Below are 22,038 nucleotides of genomic sequence, written 5' to 3'. Positions count from 1 at the left end.
GAAGGGACAAAACTAGACATAAGTAATAAAGATGTAAAGTTACAGAAGCCTCATGAACTTTAAAGAAAGAAAAGGCTTCATATGAACTAGAAAGAAAGACCTCAGGAACCAAGGTCACTGCTCCCTTCATCCCTCAGGTTTTGCATCTACTTTACTCTGGAAAGAGCAGCTTTCCCTGTTTACCCAAGGGCTGGCACACAGCCCCCAGAGAGGCTCCCCAGTACCCAAATCTGCATGACCTTCAAGTCCAAGTTATTTCTTTTGGCTTCCCTTACTTCGTTCCAGACAGATAGATGTGAATGAATGAGTGAATAAACTTATCTGATTTTTTTCTCAGTCTCCCACTTCTTTCTTTTTTTTAATTTTTTAAATGTTTATTTATTTTTGACAGAGAGAGAGAGAGAGAGAGAGACAGAGCATGAGCGGGGGAGGGGCAGAGAGAGAGGGAGATCCAGAATCCAAAGCAGGTTCCAGGCTCTGAGCTATCAGCACAGAGCACGACGCAGGGCTCAATCCCACGAGCCTCGAGATCATGACCTGAACCGAAGTCAGACTCTTAACCGACTGAGCCACCCAGGCCTCCCTCAGTCTCCCACTTCTTTTCTAGAAAGCTGAGGATCCTAAGTTGTTGACCTGACCCTCTGTGGAGTAGCTTCCTTTTGAATCCAGAATCCCTTCCATGTCCAACCAGGGGCAAATAAAAGCCTGCTGCTCTTTCCATGCTTGGGCTGGGGTTCCAGGTGGGAGAGTTGAATGGAGTATGGGAAAGCAAATTGATTTTAAGTGGGAAAGGAGGTACGCATTATAAACAGGGCAAAGAGAGTGTGCAATGGCCAGAAATGCAAGTCAGTTTATATGGTTGGGGCACTGTTCATAATGGCGGGCTATTACATTGGAACATGGTGTAGGATGAGAGAATGATCACAGATGAGTTTGAACATGTAATAATAAAAACCACTGATGATGTGTGCAACTGCATGCTACACTTTATACATTTTGATTATCTCTCAATTCCTCTCAACAACCCACCAAGATTAGCCACTATGCCCATTTTATACATGAGAAAACTGCAGCTTACAAGGTGGCAACTGGTTCAAGGTCACAAAGCTGGTGTGCTGCAGCCGGGATTCCATCCTAGGCTGTTTGACTCTAGTGCCCTCACTCTTACTTGCTCTGATACATCTAGTACTTTTGATGTCATGTTAAAGATATCAACTCCTCCATTCACAAATATTTATTGAATGCCTACAATGTACCAGACACTGTTCTCGGTGCTGAGGGCTTAACAGTGAGTAATTCAAAGTCTACATCCACATGAAACTTACAATCTAGTGGAAGAGACACACTGACAAATAAGTATATAGCAACAAAAGCAAGTAGTGACAAGCACTATGAAGAACAAGGGCCAGATCAGGGATACAGAATGATGAGGATAGGGTGTTCATCGGAGCCCTTTCTGAGGAGGTGACATTTAACCAGACTTTAAATTTTATTCTATAGGTGATGGAGACACTGAAGTGATTTTACCAACGCAGTAATATAATCAGATTTGTGCATTAGAGACCCCTAAGACACAATACGAAAAATGTAGTAGAGGGTCCATAAAGAATTCCAGGCAAGAGGGGATTTGGAGTTCAACTTCTTCATTGTAATAGGGACCAAGAGCCCCTAAGGGAAAGGAACTGGTGTCTGGCTCACCGCATGAAATCCAGGGGTGGGACAGAACCCCTCAGCCTCAAACAGTGGCTGAGAAAAGCTGTAGCCATCATAGCTAGCTAGCCAGCTAGCTAAAGGGGGACAGAAGGAAAAAAAAAAAAAACAAAACCAAGAAACCCCCATTTAAGATTAGTGTTCAGATGAAAATTTCAAAGCACACAAGGAAAAACATCCCGCAACAAACTCAACAGGTAGGAAATATGGTCTGGAGGAAATGGAAATAATAGAAGACTCTGAAAGGGACTTCAAAGTCCTCAAGAAGATAAAAGGAAAGAAAGTATGAGAAACCATTAGAGAGCAAAGCACAGTTAGAGATGGTAACTTATGAAAGGAAAGCTAAAACTCATGCAGGCCATATTGAGAATATCCAATATACATAAACAGGAATGTTGTAGAAGTAGAATATAGAAGGAATGATGAAGAAGAGAGGCCTTACTCAGATAACAGCCAAAAACCTTTACAAGTTGAAGACAGATTATTCCTTTTAGATAGAAATAAGGTTTGGGGAAGAAAATTACTAACTTCTGGGTCATCTTAGTTTGTGGTGATTGTGGGACACCTGCCTATAGATGGCCTGTATTCAGCTGCCCATATGAGTCTAGCTCCCAGGAGAAGAAATTGGGCTAGAGATGGACTTTAGGAGTCACTACCATCAGGACAGGGCCCACCTCACCTCTTGGCACCTCAGTTTCAACCTACAGTTAGAACAGGATGAAATAAGCAAGTGCTCCGATCATCAAAACCCTAGAAAGTTTCAACCATACCCTTCACTGTCATAAATTCTGTTGATTGTAGAGCCTTGGGATTGGAAATTAAGAGCTCAGGATTCTGGAGCGAGGAGCTTAGGTTCAAATCCTGGCTGTGCTGCTTTCTAACCACGTGACCCCGGACAAGTCATGTAACATTTGTCTTAAGCCTCAATTTCCTCATCTGCAAAATAGTACCTGTCTCCTCATTGTTGATATGAGCATTAAATAAATTATTATACATAAAGCACTTAAAATAGCACTTGGTGTGCGGTTAAATGCTCAGTAAATCTTTGCTATTAGCTATTAACATCTCCACATTTAACAGGAACCTTCAGTATCTTATCCCAGAAGAGTGACTCATGTGAAAATCCTGGTCTGTGAGGATCATAAATTGAGGTATCTGTGTCGTCCTGTAACACTCAAAGGATGTGTCTCATTAGCTGCTGAATTTTATTTGTCCACATGCAGAGTTTTGCTGTTTGCAAATTGTGATGTTATTTGAACATCCAAAGAACTCCCTATTTTTTTTTCTTGTTGTGTTTGAAACTTAGAAATAATTCATGGGTACATGGCATCTTCTCATGAGGAGGACCCAGTCATGGCTCCATTTTTTCTTGCTGAGTTGGAGCAGTTCAGTCTTGGGCAGATACCTATGCTTATGCCTCTGTTTTCACTTAGACCTATACATCTATCATTTTATAAGTACCAATGTAAACATTTTCATGTTAGCTAGGAACTTGTCCAGAAGGAAGAATTATACCAGCTAGTTTGATTTCAGAGTGCACATGGCAGTAAAATGAAAGCAGAAAATCAGTAATTAACTGTGTGATATTTTTTTTAAATCTGTGATGATGTTATCCAGGGTGAGATCATTTTCCAAGTTAGCCCCCCTTTGTCATCTCCACGACCAACCACATCACAGTCTGGCATGATTATTTATAGTCCTTTAGATGTTCTCCGAGACAGAAACAGAGGACAAGTCAGAAGTAGAACTCAAAGAATGACCCTGATCCCTTGAATTCCACAAATGGCTACAAGGAACACGGTGCAATTTTCCTATCTGTGTTGTTGGAAGGCGAGCTGCCTCCTGGAGGCTGGGAGCCTTACCCTTGAGTGGCAGGGACTGCACTGAGGACCCAGCCTCTGAATGAAGACAAGGCTCTGAGGATCAAGAGGGAGAACTGTATTTCTAGAGAGAACAGGCGAAAAGAAGAGTTAGACTTCAGAAGACCCTCACCGACACCAGAATTATAGGAACTTCCACAGGACAGAAAGTACACTGATGCGATGATTATGATTGACTTGGTTTTGAGTGGCTAGGATACTTTGAGAGCTCTCGCCTGCAAACACAAGTTAGGACTAGGTCGAGGTCTAAGAACCTTTAAGAAAATGGGAGTGCCTGGGTGGCTCAGTTGGTTAAGTTTTGACTCAGGTCATGATCTCGCAGTTTGTGAGTTTGAGCCCTACGTCGGGCTCACTGCTGTCAACCTGTCAGAGCAGAGCCCGCTTCAGATCCTCTGTCCCCCGCCTCTCTGCCCCTCCCCCACTCATACTGTCTCAAAAAATACATAAAACGTTTTTTAAAAATTTATAGCAAAATGTGTTTAAACGAGCTGAACTAATATATCCCATAGATAAAGAATGACGTGCAAGATGGGGCTCCTGGGTGGCTCAATCTGTTAAGCGTCTGGCTTCAGCTGAGGTCATGATCTCACAATTTGTGAGTTTGAGCTCCACATCGGGCTCTGTGTTGACAGCTCAGAGCCTGGAGCTTGCTTCGGATTCTGTGTCTCCCTCTCTCTCTGCCCCTACCCAGCTTGTGCTCTCTCTCTCTCTCTCAAAAATAAATAAATAAACATTAAAAAAAAATTTTTTTTAAAAAGAATGACCTGTAGGGCATTTACACGAATAATTATTTTTTTCGACTTAGTTAAGACCCAGACTAAGTTAAGAGATTTGTGGGGAGAGGGTAGGGTAGGAAAAGAGAGTTCAGGGTCCCCTTGACCTTTGGACACTTTGCCCTGTGCAGACATTACTGGAGCCATACAGTAACTAATATCTCAGGTGAACTGTGTAGGCCTCGTGTTGACAACACGAAGCAATAGTAGTTTGGAAAGTTCGTACCTAGTGCTGTGAAACCCTGTCTCCTGGTCAGTTGGGAAAGAAAGCACAAGTGAGATTCCCTTCACTCGTGATGATTTACAGTAACTAAAAAAGCCCCTTGAAGTAATAGAATATCACTATGCTCTCAACAAAAGTCCATGTTAGGGTAAAGGAAAAGTATAACCACCTCCTTCAAAAAGGTGAGCAGGAAACATGGAGTTACACAGAGCCACAAATCAAGAAGCTGAAGTTCTGGTCCCAGCTACCATTAGTTACTGGCCTAAAGCAAATCTTTTAAACTTCCAGTTGTAAAATTCCCTGATGTGATTCATTGTGATTCCGTCTGGAGGCCCCTTCCCCTCCTTTTTTTTTTTCCTTCACAGCCTTAACTGAAAGAGAAAGTGTGTGTGTATGTGTGTGTGTGTGTGTGTGTGTGTGTGTGAGAGAGAGAGAGAGAGAGAGAGAGAGAGAGAGAAAATATGAATGCATGCATGAATGAATGAATGTATGTTGGAGGTTGGGGAGGTGGGTGTTTAGCTGTGAAGGTTAGTGAGAACACTGAGGGCTAACACTAAAGTTCCTCCATAGTAAAGAGAGCAGGGATTGTTGCTCCCAACTGCCTTCCTTCCTTTTCTGGGAATATCAGAAAACCATACAGGGACACATGTTACTATGAACAACCAATCCAGAGATGTGGTGCTCCTGTTTTAGGAGCATTTGCTGTCACCTGTAGGTGGAGTTTCTTCATCCACTAGGAGGCACCATTGTCCAACGATATTGATTAGGGGTCAAGAGATCTTGGTCTTTTGAGCAGCTGGATAGGAGAAATGTCTGGCAAAAAGAAAAGGATGGTAAATTTAGGGCCCTGGAAATGGTGACAAATCAACCTTTGATATCTAGAGAGGTATTAGAGCAACACTGTTTCTAAAATTTAATAATAAACAGTATCTTAGACTGCATTTTAATTTTAGAAATAGATTCTTTCAAGCCGGTCTTTTTTCAAAGAATCAGAATTCTGTGTATTATCAAGACACCTTAGAAATGACAAGGCAAATCCCATCATTTTACTGAGGAGTCCTTTTCAACCCAGAAAGTTAAGTGACAATGATCAAAGTCCCCTGGGCAGTTAAAGGTAGACTTGTGAATAGAACCCCTATGTAGGGGGCATTTCTCATTGTTTTTGGCTGTCTGATATCTGAGCCCTCAGATAGCAGGGTGTTGAGGGAATCACCCATCTTGATGGGTGGACAAAGCCCACCTTCTGCTGTATAAGCTAATAATGCCGAAATTTGCTCTCCTTGGCAGGTAAGATATGGGCACATAACACAGGTTTCATGAGTCCGACACAGCCACCCGTGGTGTAATAACTAGGGACAAAAAACAAGGACCGTGTGGCACTTCGCAGGTGGCAGCAGGGATGAATACTGGGATAGTTGTAGTGGTGGCGCTCGGGCTGGCTTCCGACATTTAACCTTAATGGGGACAGCGCGTCAAGCTGCCGCAGCTGCTGTACAACAGCTGCAGTGGTGCCTTCATCAGATCAGCTCAGGGTTTGGTTTCTGACTGTGCAGCACAGTCTTGGTTTTACAGGCCTCCCTACCATTCTGTGAGCAATCCAATGTCCTATTAATAAACTCCTTTTCTGCTTAAATCAGCCACAGTTGGTTTCTGTTTCTTGTAACTAAGAACCTTAACTGACCCCACATTAAGAAACAAGAATCAGGGCGCCTGGGTGGCTTAGTCAGTTAAGCATCCAACACTCTTGGTTTCGGCTCAGATCATGATCTCACGGTCCATGAGATTGAGCCCCACGTCAGGCTCCGTGCTGACAGCATAGAGCCTGCTGGGGATTCTCTGTCTGTCCCTACCATGTGTTTGTGTGCATGCACGCTCTCTCAAAATAAACTTAAAAAAAAAAAAAAAACCCAAGAATCAGTAGAGGAATGGCAGAAGATGACACTATTATAAGAGGAGTCAGTGGCCTTGTAAAGTGCTTGCAAAATCTGCGCTTGGACTGGCAACTCTTGTATCTTGGGATGTCAGCCATGGCCTAAGAAAGCTGTAAGATTAGACATGGAGCTAGAAGTGGGAAAAAGCGTACCAAGGGCCAGATACCCCAAGATGCCATGGTTTTCTGGTGATGAATTCTGAGGAACCCAAGAATTCCTAATAGAACCTAACCTTCCAGGTCCTTACGAAGATGTATTTGTCAGGGAAGAAGGTTAGAACATATTTAGCAGTCTGTAAATTAGACATATAACTTTTAAATATTTAGATGTATGGGACCATGGGCTTCCATTCGTACACTTGCCTCAGGCCCTGCAAATGTTCAGGTTGGGCCTAAACCAAGGGAGGCCACCTTTGGCATGTGGGCTAAAACGGCTTTCAAATCTGTACCATGCTGGGCCCAAGCAAGGTTGTGAGGTAGCAGGATTTATTAATGCTCTGCCTTCCCTCTTGGCAACCTTTCTCTTCCTTTGCTCTGTCTCCTTGTGTCTAGTCACTCTCGCTTTGAAGACCTTCTCAGCACATTCATTCCCTCAGTGAGCCAAGAGAAACCCCCTTCAGACATTACCTACTCTGCAGCACCCACAGTGGGATTCGTCTTTTTAGGCACTACTAAACTTTCCAACCCACACAACTAGCACAAGCCACACTCGCCATCACATCGATCCACTTAGAAGGACCCAGGACAGGAAACACTGCTTGCCAGCCAGGCAGCACCAGGCATTCCTCTTGAATAGGAGTCTTTTCAGCAGGACACGTGCTAATGTGCAGTCAATATAATAGGGAAAGAAGGATTTTTTAAATAGTGTTGAGAAAACTAATTAGCAGTTCAGAAGTCGATTTAGATTCAACTCCCTCTCCAAAAAACAAAACCACAGACAGAATAGTTTATATAAACAAATCAAATCGTAGGAAAGCTAGCAAAAACTAAAATTATTTAACAGATCTTTGGAGAGCTTTTATAACTTCAAACGACTGGGATTCATAAAGGAAAACATCAACAGATTTGAAATTGAAAAAAAAAATGGAAAATTAATTTGCTTGAATATTGACAGAAAAAGCTTCTATTCTGAACATAGATAAGGAGAGCTCACCCCGATGGAAGGGAAGATACTAAGCTTCATATACAAATGGGCAAGGACAGAAGTGGTCAGTTACCAAAAAGAAATACATTTGGTACATAGGCATGTGGGAATATGCTCAATCATTTTAATGTCTTTCACAATGTATCAGCATTTGCTTTGCAAAGTAATTCTGGTTACAGTGAACATTCCTTTCCCCATTAAAAAGATGAAGCTTTCCATCTACTTACATAACATACTTAACAGTGCTTTGTAAGAACCTTCTCTGGTCCCTGTCCAAGTTCATACTGAAGGAAGTTGATTGTGTACAGTTTACAGCATAGGTGGGAGAGGAGAGCTCAGCTCAAATTATAGTCCCTTAAATATTCCCACAGTTCATTCCAAACCCACCTAACATGTTGACTCATTTCCAAGCTGTACTATTGTTTGCTTGTCAGGAAAAAAAAAATGCCTTGATCTGCTTCCCTCATTTCTTATTTATTTATTTATTTTGAGAGAGAGAGAGAGAGAGAGAGAGAGAGAATGAATGAATGAATGAATGAATCCTAAGCAGGTCCTGTACTGTCAGTACAGAGCCCAACACAGGGCTCGATCTCACAAACCATGAGATCGTGACCTGAGCCAAAAATCAATAGTTGGACACTTAACCCACTGAGCCACCCAGGCACCCCTGAGGGGCTGCCCTCTCTCCTAATTACCTTGTAGTCCCCACCCTCTTACCCTGCTTCTCGTCTTCCCCTTCCCCCTACTCTTTGGGACCCATCTCAGAGGCTGCTTGCTTCATGAAGACTGTCTGAATCCCTCAAAGATGTACCCATTCCTTCCTCTGAAACTCTGATATGCACTGTTGTAACTAACTCCTTCCCAAAAATGGAGTAGTTTAGAATACGGGAAGGGTAAAGAAAGGTCATGTGTACATGACTCCTCTCTCAGAAACGAATTTACCACCAACAAATATTTATACATCTTCATCAGTATGTGGTATGTTATGGTGACCATGAAAGACCTGTTTATGCCCTCAAGTTGCTCATAGTCCCAAGTGGGCAGACCACACAGGTGCCTGTCAATGAAATAAATAAATACTGATAGTGTAGGTCTAAATGACCATAGAGAGGCACAGACCCTTAGGTCCCTAAGAGATCAGTGGAGGAAGCAGTTGGGAGGTGGAATAGGTGGGCAGACATGCAGGCTTGTACAGAGTTGACAGAGGGCATCACTGTCAGTGTGGGAGACAGGCCGAAAAGTGGAAAGAGGCCACTTCTGGCAGGGGCATAAAGAGAGCAAAAGTGTTGGGAAAAGGTGGTGGTTATGGGACATTTGTGAAGACATCAAGACAGTAGCACAAGCAAAGCCCTGAATTAGAAGAAAATAAAGGATAATTAATGTTTTTTTCCTAATCAATAGAGATTGATTTGTATAAGCAAGGGTTAAAACATTTATTGGCAAACTTATTAAATCTAGAGAATTCATTTAAACCATCTCAACAGTGCAGCATTCACACATGTATCATCAGAGAGAATGGGGATGGAGGCTGTGCATTTTGAAGATCCCTCTGGGTGATTCTGGAGCAGGCATGAAACTGGATTTGTTATACAGAGCCCTCCCTTGTACTGTGACTTTACCTACTTAGCTGTAATCCCTTCTTTTCCATTAATAACTCAGAGCCTTGAACAGAAATTTGAAGTTTCCCTCTTTGTAACCTGAGCCTTTTTTCAGGGACAGTGCATGGATTCTAATGTCAAACTGCCTGAGTTTGAATCATGGTTCTTCCAGTTACTAGCTATGTGATCTCTTGGGCAAGTTAAACTTAACCTTTCCTGTTCCTCAGTTTTCTATTAATTAAAATAGGGGTAGTAATGACACGTATCTCAGAGACTTCTTGCAACCATTAAATGAATTAATGCATGGAAATCACTTAGAAAATGCCTGTCACATAGTATGTACTCAGCAAATGCCAGCTTTATTTATTACAACAAAATAAGATTATCCCTGTTTTTGAACCATACGTAAAAGAAACACTGTTTGTGTACTGCTTTGTCTGCTTCTTTCGCTTAGTGTTTTATCTTTAGGATTCAGCCAAATTCCTTTGTGTGCCTGTAGTTAATTTCTTTTCACTGCTGTGTAGTATTCTGTTGTTTGACTATACCAGTGCTTTACCCATTCTGATGGACATTTGAGTTCGTTGACACTTGGTGCCTATTGTGAACAATGCTGCCATGAATGTTCACGCACATGTCTCCTGGTCCACGTGAGCACACGCTTATTTGAAGAGTCTCCTTGGGGTGCCTGGGTGGCTCAGTCGGTTAATGTCCGACTCTTGATTTGAGCTCAGGTCATGGTCTCACAGTTCATGAGTTCAAGACCCACATCAGGCTCTGGGCTGACAGTATGGAGCCTGCTTGGGATTCTTTCTCTCCCTGCCCCTCCCCCCTGCTTGGGATTCTCTCTCTCTCAAAATAAATTAAAAAAAAAAAAATGAAGAGAGTATCCTCGCCCAAAACTCTGTAGTCCCCTCTTCCTCATAAATCAACCAGCCATGTATGTATGCATCTGTTTCTGGGCTCTCTGGTATATTCTGTCCTGTTGTCAATAGCATACATGCTTAAGTAATAAGCCTTATATTATTGAAATTTTGAAATCAAATAGAGCAAATCTTCCCACCTTATTATTCTCCCAAATTATCTTGAATCTTCTTGTCCTTTTACAGTGCCATATACATTTTAGATTCTGCTTGACAGTTTCCACAAAACCTGTTAGGATTTTGATTGGAATTCCATTGAATTTTTGCTTTCATTTTAAAAAATTGGCTGTTTATAGTGTTAAGTCTTCCAGTCTGTGAAAAAGATCATTTTCTCTTCATTTATTTTAGTTGTTTAATTTCTCTTAATAAATATCTTACTTTTGGGGCGCCTGGCTGGCTCAGTTGGTAGAGCATGCAACTCTTGATCTCAGTGTTGTGAGTTCAAGCCCCATGTTGGACATGGAGCCTACTTAATTAAGAATAAAGAAATAAATATCATACCTTTCTCCCTTCAGGTCCTATACATCTTTTTATTAGATTTATTTCTACATTCTTAAAAAATATTTTTTAAAAATTTTCTTTTGATTTATGAGAATAATTTTGCTCAATGCTGATTATAATTTTACCTTAGATTATTTTGGGTGTTCTATATATATACTTTATACCATCTGTAAATAATGACAACTTGTTTTTTCTTTTTCAATTCTTACTGATTTTATTTCTTTATCTTGCCCTTACTAGGGCCTCTAGAATAGTGTTGAATATAAGTTTTGGAGTGGATGTTTTCATCTTGTTCTTGATCTAAGAGTTTCCTAAAGTTTAAATACATAATTTTACTAAATCGTTTTAGCATTTATTGAGATTAGCCTAATTTTTTCTTCTTTAGTCTGTCTCAGTGTTCAGAATTCTAGTCATTGAGTTCCAGACGTTAAAACAATTTTGTATTCCTCTGATAAATCCAACTTGGTCTTGATGTAATTTTTATGTATTGCTGGGTTTGATTTGCTGATGCTTTGTTTGGGTTATTTGCACCTATGTTCATTAATGAGACTGTCCTTTAATTTTGTCATGCTGTCCTTAATGGTTTTGGTATCTAGGTTAAGCTAGCTTCATAAAATGAATTGGAGACTGTTCTGCTACTTATTCATTTTCTCTTCCAAATGTTCCCTAGAATTTGTCAGAAGTGCCATCTAGGCCTACAGTTTTCTATGCCAGAAGGTTTTTAATTACTGATTTAATTCTGTCAATGAGTAAAGAATTATCCAGGTTTTCTAATTATTTTTGTGTTCACTTTGATGAATTTTATTTTTCTGGGAAATTGGTCGATTTCATAGATTTTCAAATTTGTGGCATAAAGGTTCAGTGTCATCTTGTCTGCAGGGTATGAAGTATCTCCTTTTTCATTCTTCATATTGGCTGCTACATGTGTCCTCTCTTTTTTTTTTTTTAACCAGTCTTGCCAAAGATTCATCATTTCATAGGGAACAACTTTTAACTTTTGCTAATCCCTCTAATATGTTTGTTTTCCATCTCATAAATTTTTGTTCTTATTTCCTTCTAACTTGCTTGAATTTAATTTGATGATCATTATATAGCTTATGCAGATGGATGACGGGTTCATAAATTTTCACCCTTCTTTCCTCATATATGCATTTACAGCAGTAAATTTCCCTGTAAGTACTACTTTACCTGCATTGTACAAGTTTGATGTGGTTATTTTTGTTATTCAGCTTAAAATATTTCCTTTTTTTCTGATGATTTCTCCTGAGATCTGTATAATAAAAGCATATTGTTCAGTTTTCAAATGAGGTGGATTTTCCAGTTCAGTTTTATTAATCTTTTTAAAGAAAATATTTTTGCTTTTCTTGCTCTCTGTTGTGTTTTTCTTCATTAATTTCTGTTCATTATTATTCCCTTCTACCCTCGTTGGATTTAATTTACTGTCCTTCTAAAATTTTTGTCCTGATAGAACGTCACTTTAGTTTTTCTTGTAAAATTTTACATCAGTATTTGTAATATTTCTGTTATGTTTCAATAATTTGAAGTTTAAAAACTTACAATTTATGGATACAGGCTGCTTTGTGTATACTGTTTTAGCTCCATTTCTCAAGGGGTATTTTTGTGTTTTATTTTTCTTTTAACATTTAGAGTTATGTTTAGTCTGATGAAAGTGGTAGTACCTGTTCATTTTTTAAGTAAAAGTAAAAACAAAAATTTCAAATACCCACCCACTCTTTAACAGCGTGTTGATATCCAAAAATTTCTGTGCCTCTGCAGACACACATATGTGCCCATATATATATTTATACATCTTAATATATTGTGAACATCTTTCTATATCAATAAATATACTTCTACAGCATCATTTTAATGGCAGCATGATACTCTTCCCTGTGGATTTACCACAATGTATTTAACAATTCTCCTATTGTTAGATATCTATTTGTGTGTTTGTTTTTAAATGTTTGTTTATTTTGAGAGAGAGTGAGTATGCACATGAGGGGGGGCGCAGAGAGAGGGAGAGAGAAAGAATCCAAAGCAGGCTCTGTGCTCTCAGCACAGAGACCAGTGCAGGGCTCGATCCACAAATTGTGAGATCATGACCTGAGTTGAGATCAGGAGTTGGACGCTCAACTGACTGAGCCACCCAGGCGCCCCTCTTCTGATTCATAGGTTATTTAGCATGGTTTTCTCAATTTCTAAGCAAGCATTTGAGGATTTCCCATTTGCTGTGTTAATTTTATTTCTAACATAGCTATATCGTGATTAGGAAACATACCCTTAGTGCTTATAAACCTTAGAATTTTGATGGCTCTCAGAAAAGCACTTGTGCAGTGTTATCAGTTGTAAGCTGACCTAGCATTTTGTGCATATATAACATCATTTTTAGTTGAGAGAATGACTAACAGACAAACCATGCTTCCTCAAACTTGGGTACGTGACAGACATTTAATCACAAATGAACGAAGTGAGCCTGCTGCTTCAAGGGAAAACAACTCACAGTAGTTGTCACCAATGATGCAGTTCAAACTTCCAAGTGAAAATAACAAGTTTGGAAAACTTGTATCTGCCACCATAAACTTAATAGCTTACCAGGACTTAAAGGATGTTTCTAATGTAATCAATGGGGGTATGAATAAATGGGATTTTTTTGATAATGTGTAATCAAATGTGTCGGTATTTAGAAAATCTGCACATCTCTGTGGACTAGTATTTTTCAGATGACTAATGTGTGATGTTACAGAGTCATGCACAGGTAAAACATCTATTCAAAGAACAAGATAGACAATGGATTACAATGTAGCACAGTACCCAAAGTTCATTGATACGGTTTCAGAATCCACATTGCAGTTTACCTTTGAGAAACTACCACTTTTTGAGTCTTGGGTGCAGTATCAAAGAAGAATATTCTCAAATATCTGCAAGCCCTGTTAAGATATACCTCCTTCCAATTATATATCTCTGTGGGGCCAGATTTTCCTCATTTTTTTTCAACCAAATAACATATTACAACAGATTGAATGTAGAAGCAGATATGAGAAACAGCTAGCTGTCTTAAACCAGAAATCAGAGCGATTTGCAAAACACCAAACAGTTCTACTCTTTTCACTAAATTTGTTTTGTTTTAGAATACTTATTTTTCATGAAAAATATTATTCCTATTAACATGTAATGGGTTTATTGTCATTTTAAATTTTTTTTTTTAACATTTATTTATTTTTGAGACAGAGACAGAGCATGAACGGGGAGGGTCAGAGAGACACAGAATCTGAAACAGGCTCCAGGCTCTGAGCTGTCAGCACAGAGCCCGACGCGGGGCTCAAACTTACAAACCGTGAGATCATGACTGAGCCGAAGTCGGCCGCTTAACTGACTGAGCCACCCAAGCGCCCCTATTGTCATTTTAAAATACATGTTTTTTTACATTTCTGGATTTTAATTTTTAAATTTTTAATTAAAAAATTTTAATTTTAAATTTTACATTTCTGGATTTTAATTTTTAAATTTTTAACGTTTATTTTTTTGTGTATGTGTGTGTGTGAGAGAGAGAGAAAGAGAGAGAGCTCATGAGCATGAGTGGAGGAGGGGCAGAGAGAGAGGGAGACAGAGAATCCTAAGCAGGCTCCATGCTATCAGCACAAAGCCTGATGTGGGGCTCAAGCTCATGAACCATGAGATCATGACCTGAGCCAAAGCCCAATGCTCAACTGGCTGAGCCATCCAGGTGGCATTAATTTTTAATGCGGCAAATATCGATAGACAAAACCTACACAGACATCATCCATTTGGGGTTCCCAATCATCTTTAAGTAGAAAAGGGCCCGGACATCAAAAAAGTTAGAGGACTTAGTCGTTGTCCTAGAAATTACAGTACGCCTCCTGACATATGTTATTGTTGTCTAGTTTTTTTTTAAGGTCACTGTCTCTTCCTCTCTTGATCTCTCAAGAGTTATTGTGTCATATGGTCTCAAAGAGAGAGTGAGAAAATAGTTTTTTATTTAATCATTGTTCATTTAGATTACTGTACATATTTACCACATTTTATGTTTTCATGTCTCACTGCATCCCTGAGTTTTCATTCCACTTTGTTTTTTTTCTCCCTAAGGAATACTCTTGTGTATTTCCTTTAGGGATAGGTATGCTGCTGTCAAATTCTGTTGGTTTCTTTGCTAATCTGAAGGACATTTTTTCACCTTTATTCTTTACGGGATTTTTTGGTGAGAAGAGAATTTTAGGTTGGTAACTAGTTTAAGATCCCTTTCCACTGCTCTCTATTCTGTATTCTGGCTTCCACTGTTGCCATTGAGAAGTCAGCTGTTACTCTAATCGTCAGTTCTTTTCTTGCACGGTTTTTGAGGTTTTCTATTTTTCTTTGGTTTCCTGTAGTTTTCACAGATATGTGTCTAGCTATAGGTTTCTTTATTCCTTGGTGTTTATTGGACTTCTCAAATCAGTGGGTTGAGATCTTTAATCATATCTGGGTAATTATCAGACATTATATTTTCAGTATTGTTTCTGCTCTATTTTCTTTTCACTTTTTATCTATTAGTAATCTCTACATCCAACGTTGGGCTTGAACTCACGGCCCAAGGATCAAGAGTCACTCACTGAGCCAGTCAGGCGCCTTTCTTTTCACTTTTGAAATGTCAATAAAAATATATACCGACCTTCTCCCTGTAACCCTTTCTCATACTCACTTTCATATTTTCCATGTTTTGTCTCTACATACTTCAGTCTGACTACATCTTCTGGTTCACTAATTTTTCCTCTTCAGCTATCTAATCTGCTTAAGTTCTGACTTTTGGTGTTGGATTTTTTTCATTCTGAAGTTTCTATTTGCTTTTTCAAATCTGTGGTGTCACTTTTTATAATTGTTGATCCTTGCTGAAATTTTTAAGTGGATGTTTTGTCTTCGTGGTAGGCATTGGAATTTCTCTATGCTAATAAGACATATCAGAATATATTCCTTAACCCACTTTCCAAAATACAACTCTTTATCACCCCAACCCAGAGTATGGAATGTTTTCTCAGGTCCCTAGCCTTTGGCAGGCTCTTCTGCGGTAGCTCAGTCTCTGCTCTTGGATCTCCAAGTGGAAGAGCAGTTGGGCCCTGTTAGTCCAATATCCACCTCCCCCATTCTTCAGAGTTCCCCACATATGCACCCTGCCCCTTCCAGGGCTGCCTCCTTCTCATGGGGTGCTGCCTACCCCTAGGGCAGAAACATCTCTCGCTCACCTCTTTGAGCTCAAAACCTTTCCCCATCCTCACTAGGTAGTGTTTCACTCATTATACTGTTTAAGCTTTAAAATTTTTTTTTTGTTTTTGTTTCATCCAGTTCTGTAGTTGTTTTTCTCACCTTCAGAGGAAATGGTAGTTAGAGAGATTCAGATTTGGTCTGACCTGTACAGTGTTCCTCAAAGAATAGTTTGCAAATGAGTTCCAGTCTACCAACTGTTACCAGTCTGTGATGAACTGTTATCAGTCTGTGATGAAGTAAGTACAGAAATTGAGAGTAAGCATTTAGAAACTGTTGGAGCAATCTGACATTGCTGTGAAATCATAGCACGTGATTTTGTGTTTTATAAAAATAACGATTCATAATATACCTGGGAGGGGTGGAAACTGCTCCTTCACCACAGTTAATTTGAGAAGCATTTCTTCCTACAGTCAGCTGCGAGTCTCCTACAAGCCCCCTCTTTTTCTGCTTTTACAGAATACACTGTAGAGAAGGAAAAAACCTTTTCTCTACCCTCTTAGGTTAAATGACTGGGTCTGAATTAAACTGACCAACACCAGACTAACAGGAAAAAATATTTATTATTTTTTTTTAACATTTATTCATTTTTAAGAGACAGAGCATGAGTGGGGGAGGACATAGAGAGAGGAAGACACAGAATCCGAAGCAGGCTCCAGGCTCTGAGCTGTCAGCACAGAGCCTGATGCGGAGCTCAAACCCATGAACTGTGAGATCATGACCTGAGTTGAAGCCAGACGCTTAATCATCTGACCCACCCAGGCACCCCAAAAAAGATTATTTTATATGCACATGGCAGGACCATTGGGGTCGGGGGATACCCTCACAGGAAAAAAGTGAAAACCACAAAAGAGGTGGTTAGACCCAGATGCTTATATACCATTTTAACAAAGAGTAATACAGTCTGAAGAGACTAGAAAAAGGAAGAGGGGGGAGTTTGGGGGTCTCGGGTAAGTGGTGGCAAGGCGACCAGGAAATGTGTGGTAAGTAAGAGTTGTTTAGTAAGGTTTGTTATGCAGGTAGGAGTAGTTCTCTTCCTAGTACATGAGAGGGGAACGCCTTTACAAAGGGAAATTTAAACCTCCATTTTCAGGCAGAATGGACAAGATCGGAGAGTTCTTCCTGTGTCTGGTGTTTTTCAATTGCCTTCAGCTCAAAATAATCCTATGCCAAGGTGGCTTATATTCTGATCCCTTCAACATATGGTCAGCCATACATTGTGCCTCTAGACGTGTCATCTATTTTGTTTGGCATATTTGTTTTGGATTTTTTTGAATTATGTAAGTAATTTACATTTATTGTAAAATTTTTAAAATTCAGACAGATGAAAGGAACAGCTAAGATCATTCATGATCCCACTGCTTTCACAAGTCAACGTAAAGCTCCCATGGTTTTTCTCGGCATGTAGGATAGAAGCATTCCCCATACTTTCTAAAGCAGGGTTTCTTCTCCCTCTTATTTTACTCCCTTGGAATGGAACCAAACAGGGAAGTTTAGAACATGCTTTTTTGAAGCTCCTTAGTAGCCCCAGAAACACCCTAAGATGGGAAGCAAGAGAAAAACAATGAAAAAAGCCTTGCACTTGTTTTTAGAAGTATTATCAAATAAAGATGATCAAAGATTTGAGACATCAAACTTTTCAAAGTTGTTATATCAGGATTGTATTATGAATATATATATTAAATTTCAGTGATGAATAAAATTTGCATAAATAGTATTTTTCATTTTTTCCATATATCAAAATTTAAAATTAATGAATTGCCTTTTACTCTAATATCAGTGTTACAAATAACTAATCAAACAGCTTTAATAATAGAAGATTACTTTCACAGCGATGACTTTCAGACTAGCTCCTGAAGGAACATGCATGCATATTTAAAGTTACACAGGTGAGTTTGTTTGTTACCCCAGGTTATGAACCATCGTCATAAAAAATGTACAATGCCCAGAAGATCTCATTTATAAGAGTGACTAAAAGTATCCTAGGGCAAAAAGCCCCGATAATCAATATTTGGAACCAATATGAAGAAAACCTTAAAACTGTGACTTAGAGACATGAAAAGAAATAGAGAACATATCATGCTCATAGATGAGAATATGAGAAAAATGTTAATTTCTACAAGTTCATCTATAAATATAAAACTATCTCAGGCAAAATATTAAAAAATTTTTAACATTTGATGAACTCGTTTTTAAAGTTCAGCTGGAAGAAAAAATTCATAAGAAAATATTAGCGAAGAATAATAATGAAATGACTTATTTTTCCAAATATTAAAATACACTATTAGAGGGCCGCCTGGCTGCCTCAGTCAGTAGAGTGTACAACTCTTGATCTCATGAGTTTAAGCCCCATGTTGGCTGTAGAGCTTACTTAAAAAATATAAGATAAAATATTGAAAAACACTATTACAGTATTAAAAATGGTGTGGTACCAGATACAAGAAGAGACAGGTCAGTGGAAAAGCCTAGAAACCTGAAAATAACCTGTGTATGTGCATGTGTAGAGACTGTCATTTCAAATACTAGTATTTCAGATATAACACCCAAAAAACGTGTCGATCCATGCTGGTAATTTCCAGGTTTTTTTTTTTCACTGACTGGTTCCCTTGTTAGGCATTGTCCTCTCACCACTTGACTACCTTCTCCTACTTCTCAGACTGCTGTTTTCCCTCTTCCAGGTCCCTCCAAAAAAGTCTTCCTCCAGCTCTCAGGAAAGCTTCCAGATTCTTATTTCTTGGCGATGCGATCAATTTAGCTCTCCTTTGCCTCTCTCATGTGAGCTGAATAGTGCTCATCCTCACATCTCACAATTAAACAGGAAACCGCCTAAACAAAACTGCAATTCATTCACTGGGAGGGGTGCCTTAGTTCTCCTAGATCAAGCAACCAGCTTAAATTGCAGCCCATTTAGAAATAAGTATTTTTTTTCCTCCCCAAAATACAAAGAAATGAAAAATATTCAGCCTCTCTTGTAATCAAGGAAATGCAAATTAAAGCAATCATGACTTACTTTTTTCCCTCCTATCTGACTGGCAAAGATCAAAAAGGAATAGTCAGCCTAGTGGGGGCAAAGTAGAGGAAAGGACACTTTCATGATTAGTGAGGGCAGTATAGCATGTTAAATTTTTTTCCAGGAGTATATCAACAGCTTTATTGTATATGCCCCCCGACCCCTAGGACAAGTGCAACTCTCCTTATAAGACTTTTACTCTAGCAGAATATCATGACTGTTCAAACATGTGACCATGTTCATTTGGGCTTTGTTTCCAATGGTGGAAAATGGTCACTACCATACTTCAGAGCAGACTACACCATCACAAAGATTATTTCGTGCAGAAGAATTCTATTTGACATTGGAAAATGTTCATCAGCTGTGAACTGGAAACTAGGCAAATGTTGTAAACCCTTGTATAAATGTGAAAGTATTTTCATTTATACAAAACCACACCAAGGGGCGCCTGGATGGTTCAGTTGGTTAACGTCTGACTTCTGCTCAGGTCATGATCTCGTGGTGTGTGAGTTCGAGCCCCACGTCAGGCTCTGTGCTAACACCTCAGAGCCTGGAGCCTGATTCAGATTCTATGTCTTCCCCTTCTCTGCTCCTCCCATGCTCATGCTCTGTCCCTGTCTCTCAATAATAAATAAACATTAAAAAAATTTTTCTTAAAACCACACCAAGATTTAGATCATATGGTCAAAATTATTCATTAAATATTTACTGTGTGCTCAGTCTTCTGCTGGGTATTGGGTGGGAGTATGTTGAAAGTATAAAACATACTTGTTCTTGGGGCTCCTGGGTGGCTTAGGCAGTTAAGCGTCCGACTTCAGCTCACGTTATGATCTCGCAGTCCATGAGTTTGAGCCCCACATCGGGCTCTGAGCTGTCACGAGCCCAGCATCTGATAGCTCAGAGCCTGGAGCCTGCTTTGGATTCTGTGTCTCCCTCTCTCTCTGCTCCTCCCCTGCTCATGCTCTGTTTCTGTCTCAAAAACAAAACAAAACAACATACTTGTTCTTTAGGGCTTTATACATCTTGTTGAACTGTTGAGCTTGAATATGTGCATTTCTTCCTTGCACACCCAGCAGGTGTAGCTGTAGGTAATGGGAAGAGCAGTGAATATAGACACAGATTTGAATCCTGTCCCTGTAACCTACTTGTCTACTCATACAAATTATTTGAGAATGAGAAGGGTGCTGACCTCGTGGGGTGATTGTAAGAATGGAGATATAACAAGGAGTGTTTCCCATGATGCTTGGTGAATTGTAATATGAGTATTGATAATTCATTATTATTAATACCTACTTAGTAATTATTAGTAATAGTAATGAATAGTTTCTTTAGTTTCCCTTCTAGAAACCTGTTTCCTCAGTGTAATACACTGGAGTCTCAGCTACTTGAATACGTGAATGAATGAAATACTGGTTTTGAAAACACTTCATATGCCTTGAAGCATTATGAAAATGTCAGCTATTGATATTTGGATAATTTCATTACCAGATACAATCTGGCAAAAGTGTCCTGTATATGTATGTAAATGCTAAACATGTGTTAAGTGCTAACTGTTAGGATATGGGCATATAGGGTTGTTATAGAATTTAAGCAAATGAAAGCCTTGATGTGGTTGGTAATTCACTTAGGGGGCTTTCTGGGAAAGGTGTGATTGGAATGGGGCCTTGGATTACAGCAGGTTTTGAATATGAAGAGCAATGTATTCAGAAGCATGTGACAAGAAAAGAAAGAAGACTGTATGTTCGGGGAATAGTAATTAAGACTAGCCTGCCTAGAGAGTGAGGTATACTTCAGGAGCCATCAGATAGGACAGGTAGAAGAGTGAGGTGTGGCTGACACAACAAGAGACCTTACTGATCTGAGAAATAAAGAAGAAGTATTTTAAGTTTGGGGCAAAAGAGTGACATTCCATCACCAACACATCAGTGTGTTAGAATATGTTTGTAGGGATTGACTTTGGTAATGGAGTATGAACAAAAAGAAATTATGAATTAGCTACGGTTTTCCTTCTACAGTATATAGTTTGAATGCCCATTTAGTGGTGATAACTATAGCTAAATATTTTAGAATCCTTGTTGGATTCTTAAAATATTACGTGACATGACTAAGTACAGATAATTTTGGAACTTGACTCAAAAATATGTCCATAGCCACCAGCATTGCCCTTTTCTGAGGCTTCTTGTTGTGATAACTTAAAGGAAATTTATGGTCCATTTTCTACACCTTGTGTTATTTGATGCTACCGTTTGCTTGTTCTTTGTACTTCTTTCCATGTAGATTTTCAGTGTTAAGATGGTTATAATATTCCTTTATAATTTATATATGTTTCCTTGAAAGAAAGGAGATTTAAATAACTTATTAGAATCGTTAGCTGTAAGCCAACTAATGACTTAGTTACAATATATTCATTTTCAGTGTTTTCTTCCTGGGATTTCCTCTTAAATATTTTTTTTCCTCACATTTCTCTACAGTATGGATGGCGCAGATCTGTGTTTTGAAATCGTAAAGCGAGCTGACGCTGGTTTTGTATACAGTGAAGCTGTAGCCAGGTATGTAATTTGTATTGACTCAGAGGTCACAGGGGAAATAAAAGAAGGAAATGACAGAGAAATCACATGAAGTGACCTGCTTTTGAACTGATGAGGAGGAGACTGCCACTCTTTCCTACAAGGAACATGTCTGTTCTAGTGTGCAGTAGTGGAGCCGAATAGTGACTGGAAATGCCAAATACTGAACAACGAATTTCTTAACATGAGTCTATAGCTTAACATGGTACTGTTGCCTTTCCCATTTGAGATGACTTTTATTCAAGAAGGGATTTGGTAGCTCAAGAACTATGAAGAATCAGCTTTGGGGGGGTGGGGGTTATGTGTGATCATTGTTTTGGGCAGCTGAGCCTTCTTAGTTCTTCACTTTGCCTTTTAGTGATAGCACATTATTATGTGACCAGTTAATCTGATGAAATGCACAGAATAGTGGAAGGAATAGAAATAATAGCACAGTCTTCCTGCCAAATATATTTGCTTCAGGCCAGTGTGTGATCTCCCAAGCAAATGATGGCCATTGTTCTAAGTCAAGTTGTTGTACAGGACTAAT

The 22,038-nt window shown here is 39.3% G+C and overlaps 1 protein-coding gene across 6 annotated transcripts in view; it reads left to right on the top strand.

Moving 5' to 3' along the window:
• CASK (calcium/calmodulin dependent serine protein kinase) overlaps positions 1-22,038 on the top strand; it is a 230,704-nt gene that overhangs the window by 20,286 nt on the left and 188,380 nt on the right. For all 6 annotated transcript variants that reach the window (XM_032592039.1, XM_030305111.1, XM_030305114.1 and 3 more), the window contains exon 2: positions 21,414-21,491. In XM_032592039.1, coding sequence (XP_032447930.1) covers positions 21,414-21,491 — 78 coding nt within the window. The remainder of the gene's footprint in view (positions 1-21,413; positions 21,492-22,038) is intronic.

This window comes from Lynx canadensis, chromosome X, assembly GCF_007474595.2.
Source record: "Lynx canadensis isolate LIC74 chromosome X, mLynCan4.pri.v2, whole genome shotgun sequence".
Taxonomy (NCBI): domain Eukaryota; kingdom Metazoa; phylum Chordata; class Mammalia; order Carnivora; family Felidae; genus Lynx; species Lynx canadensis.
Note: the sequence above shows the minus strand (reverse complement) of the source record. Positions and strands in the feature narration are given on the sequence as shown.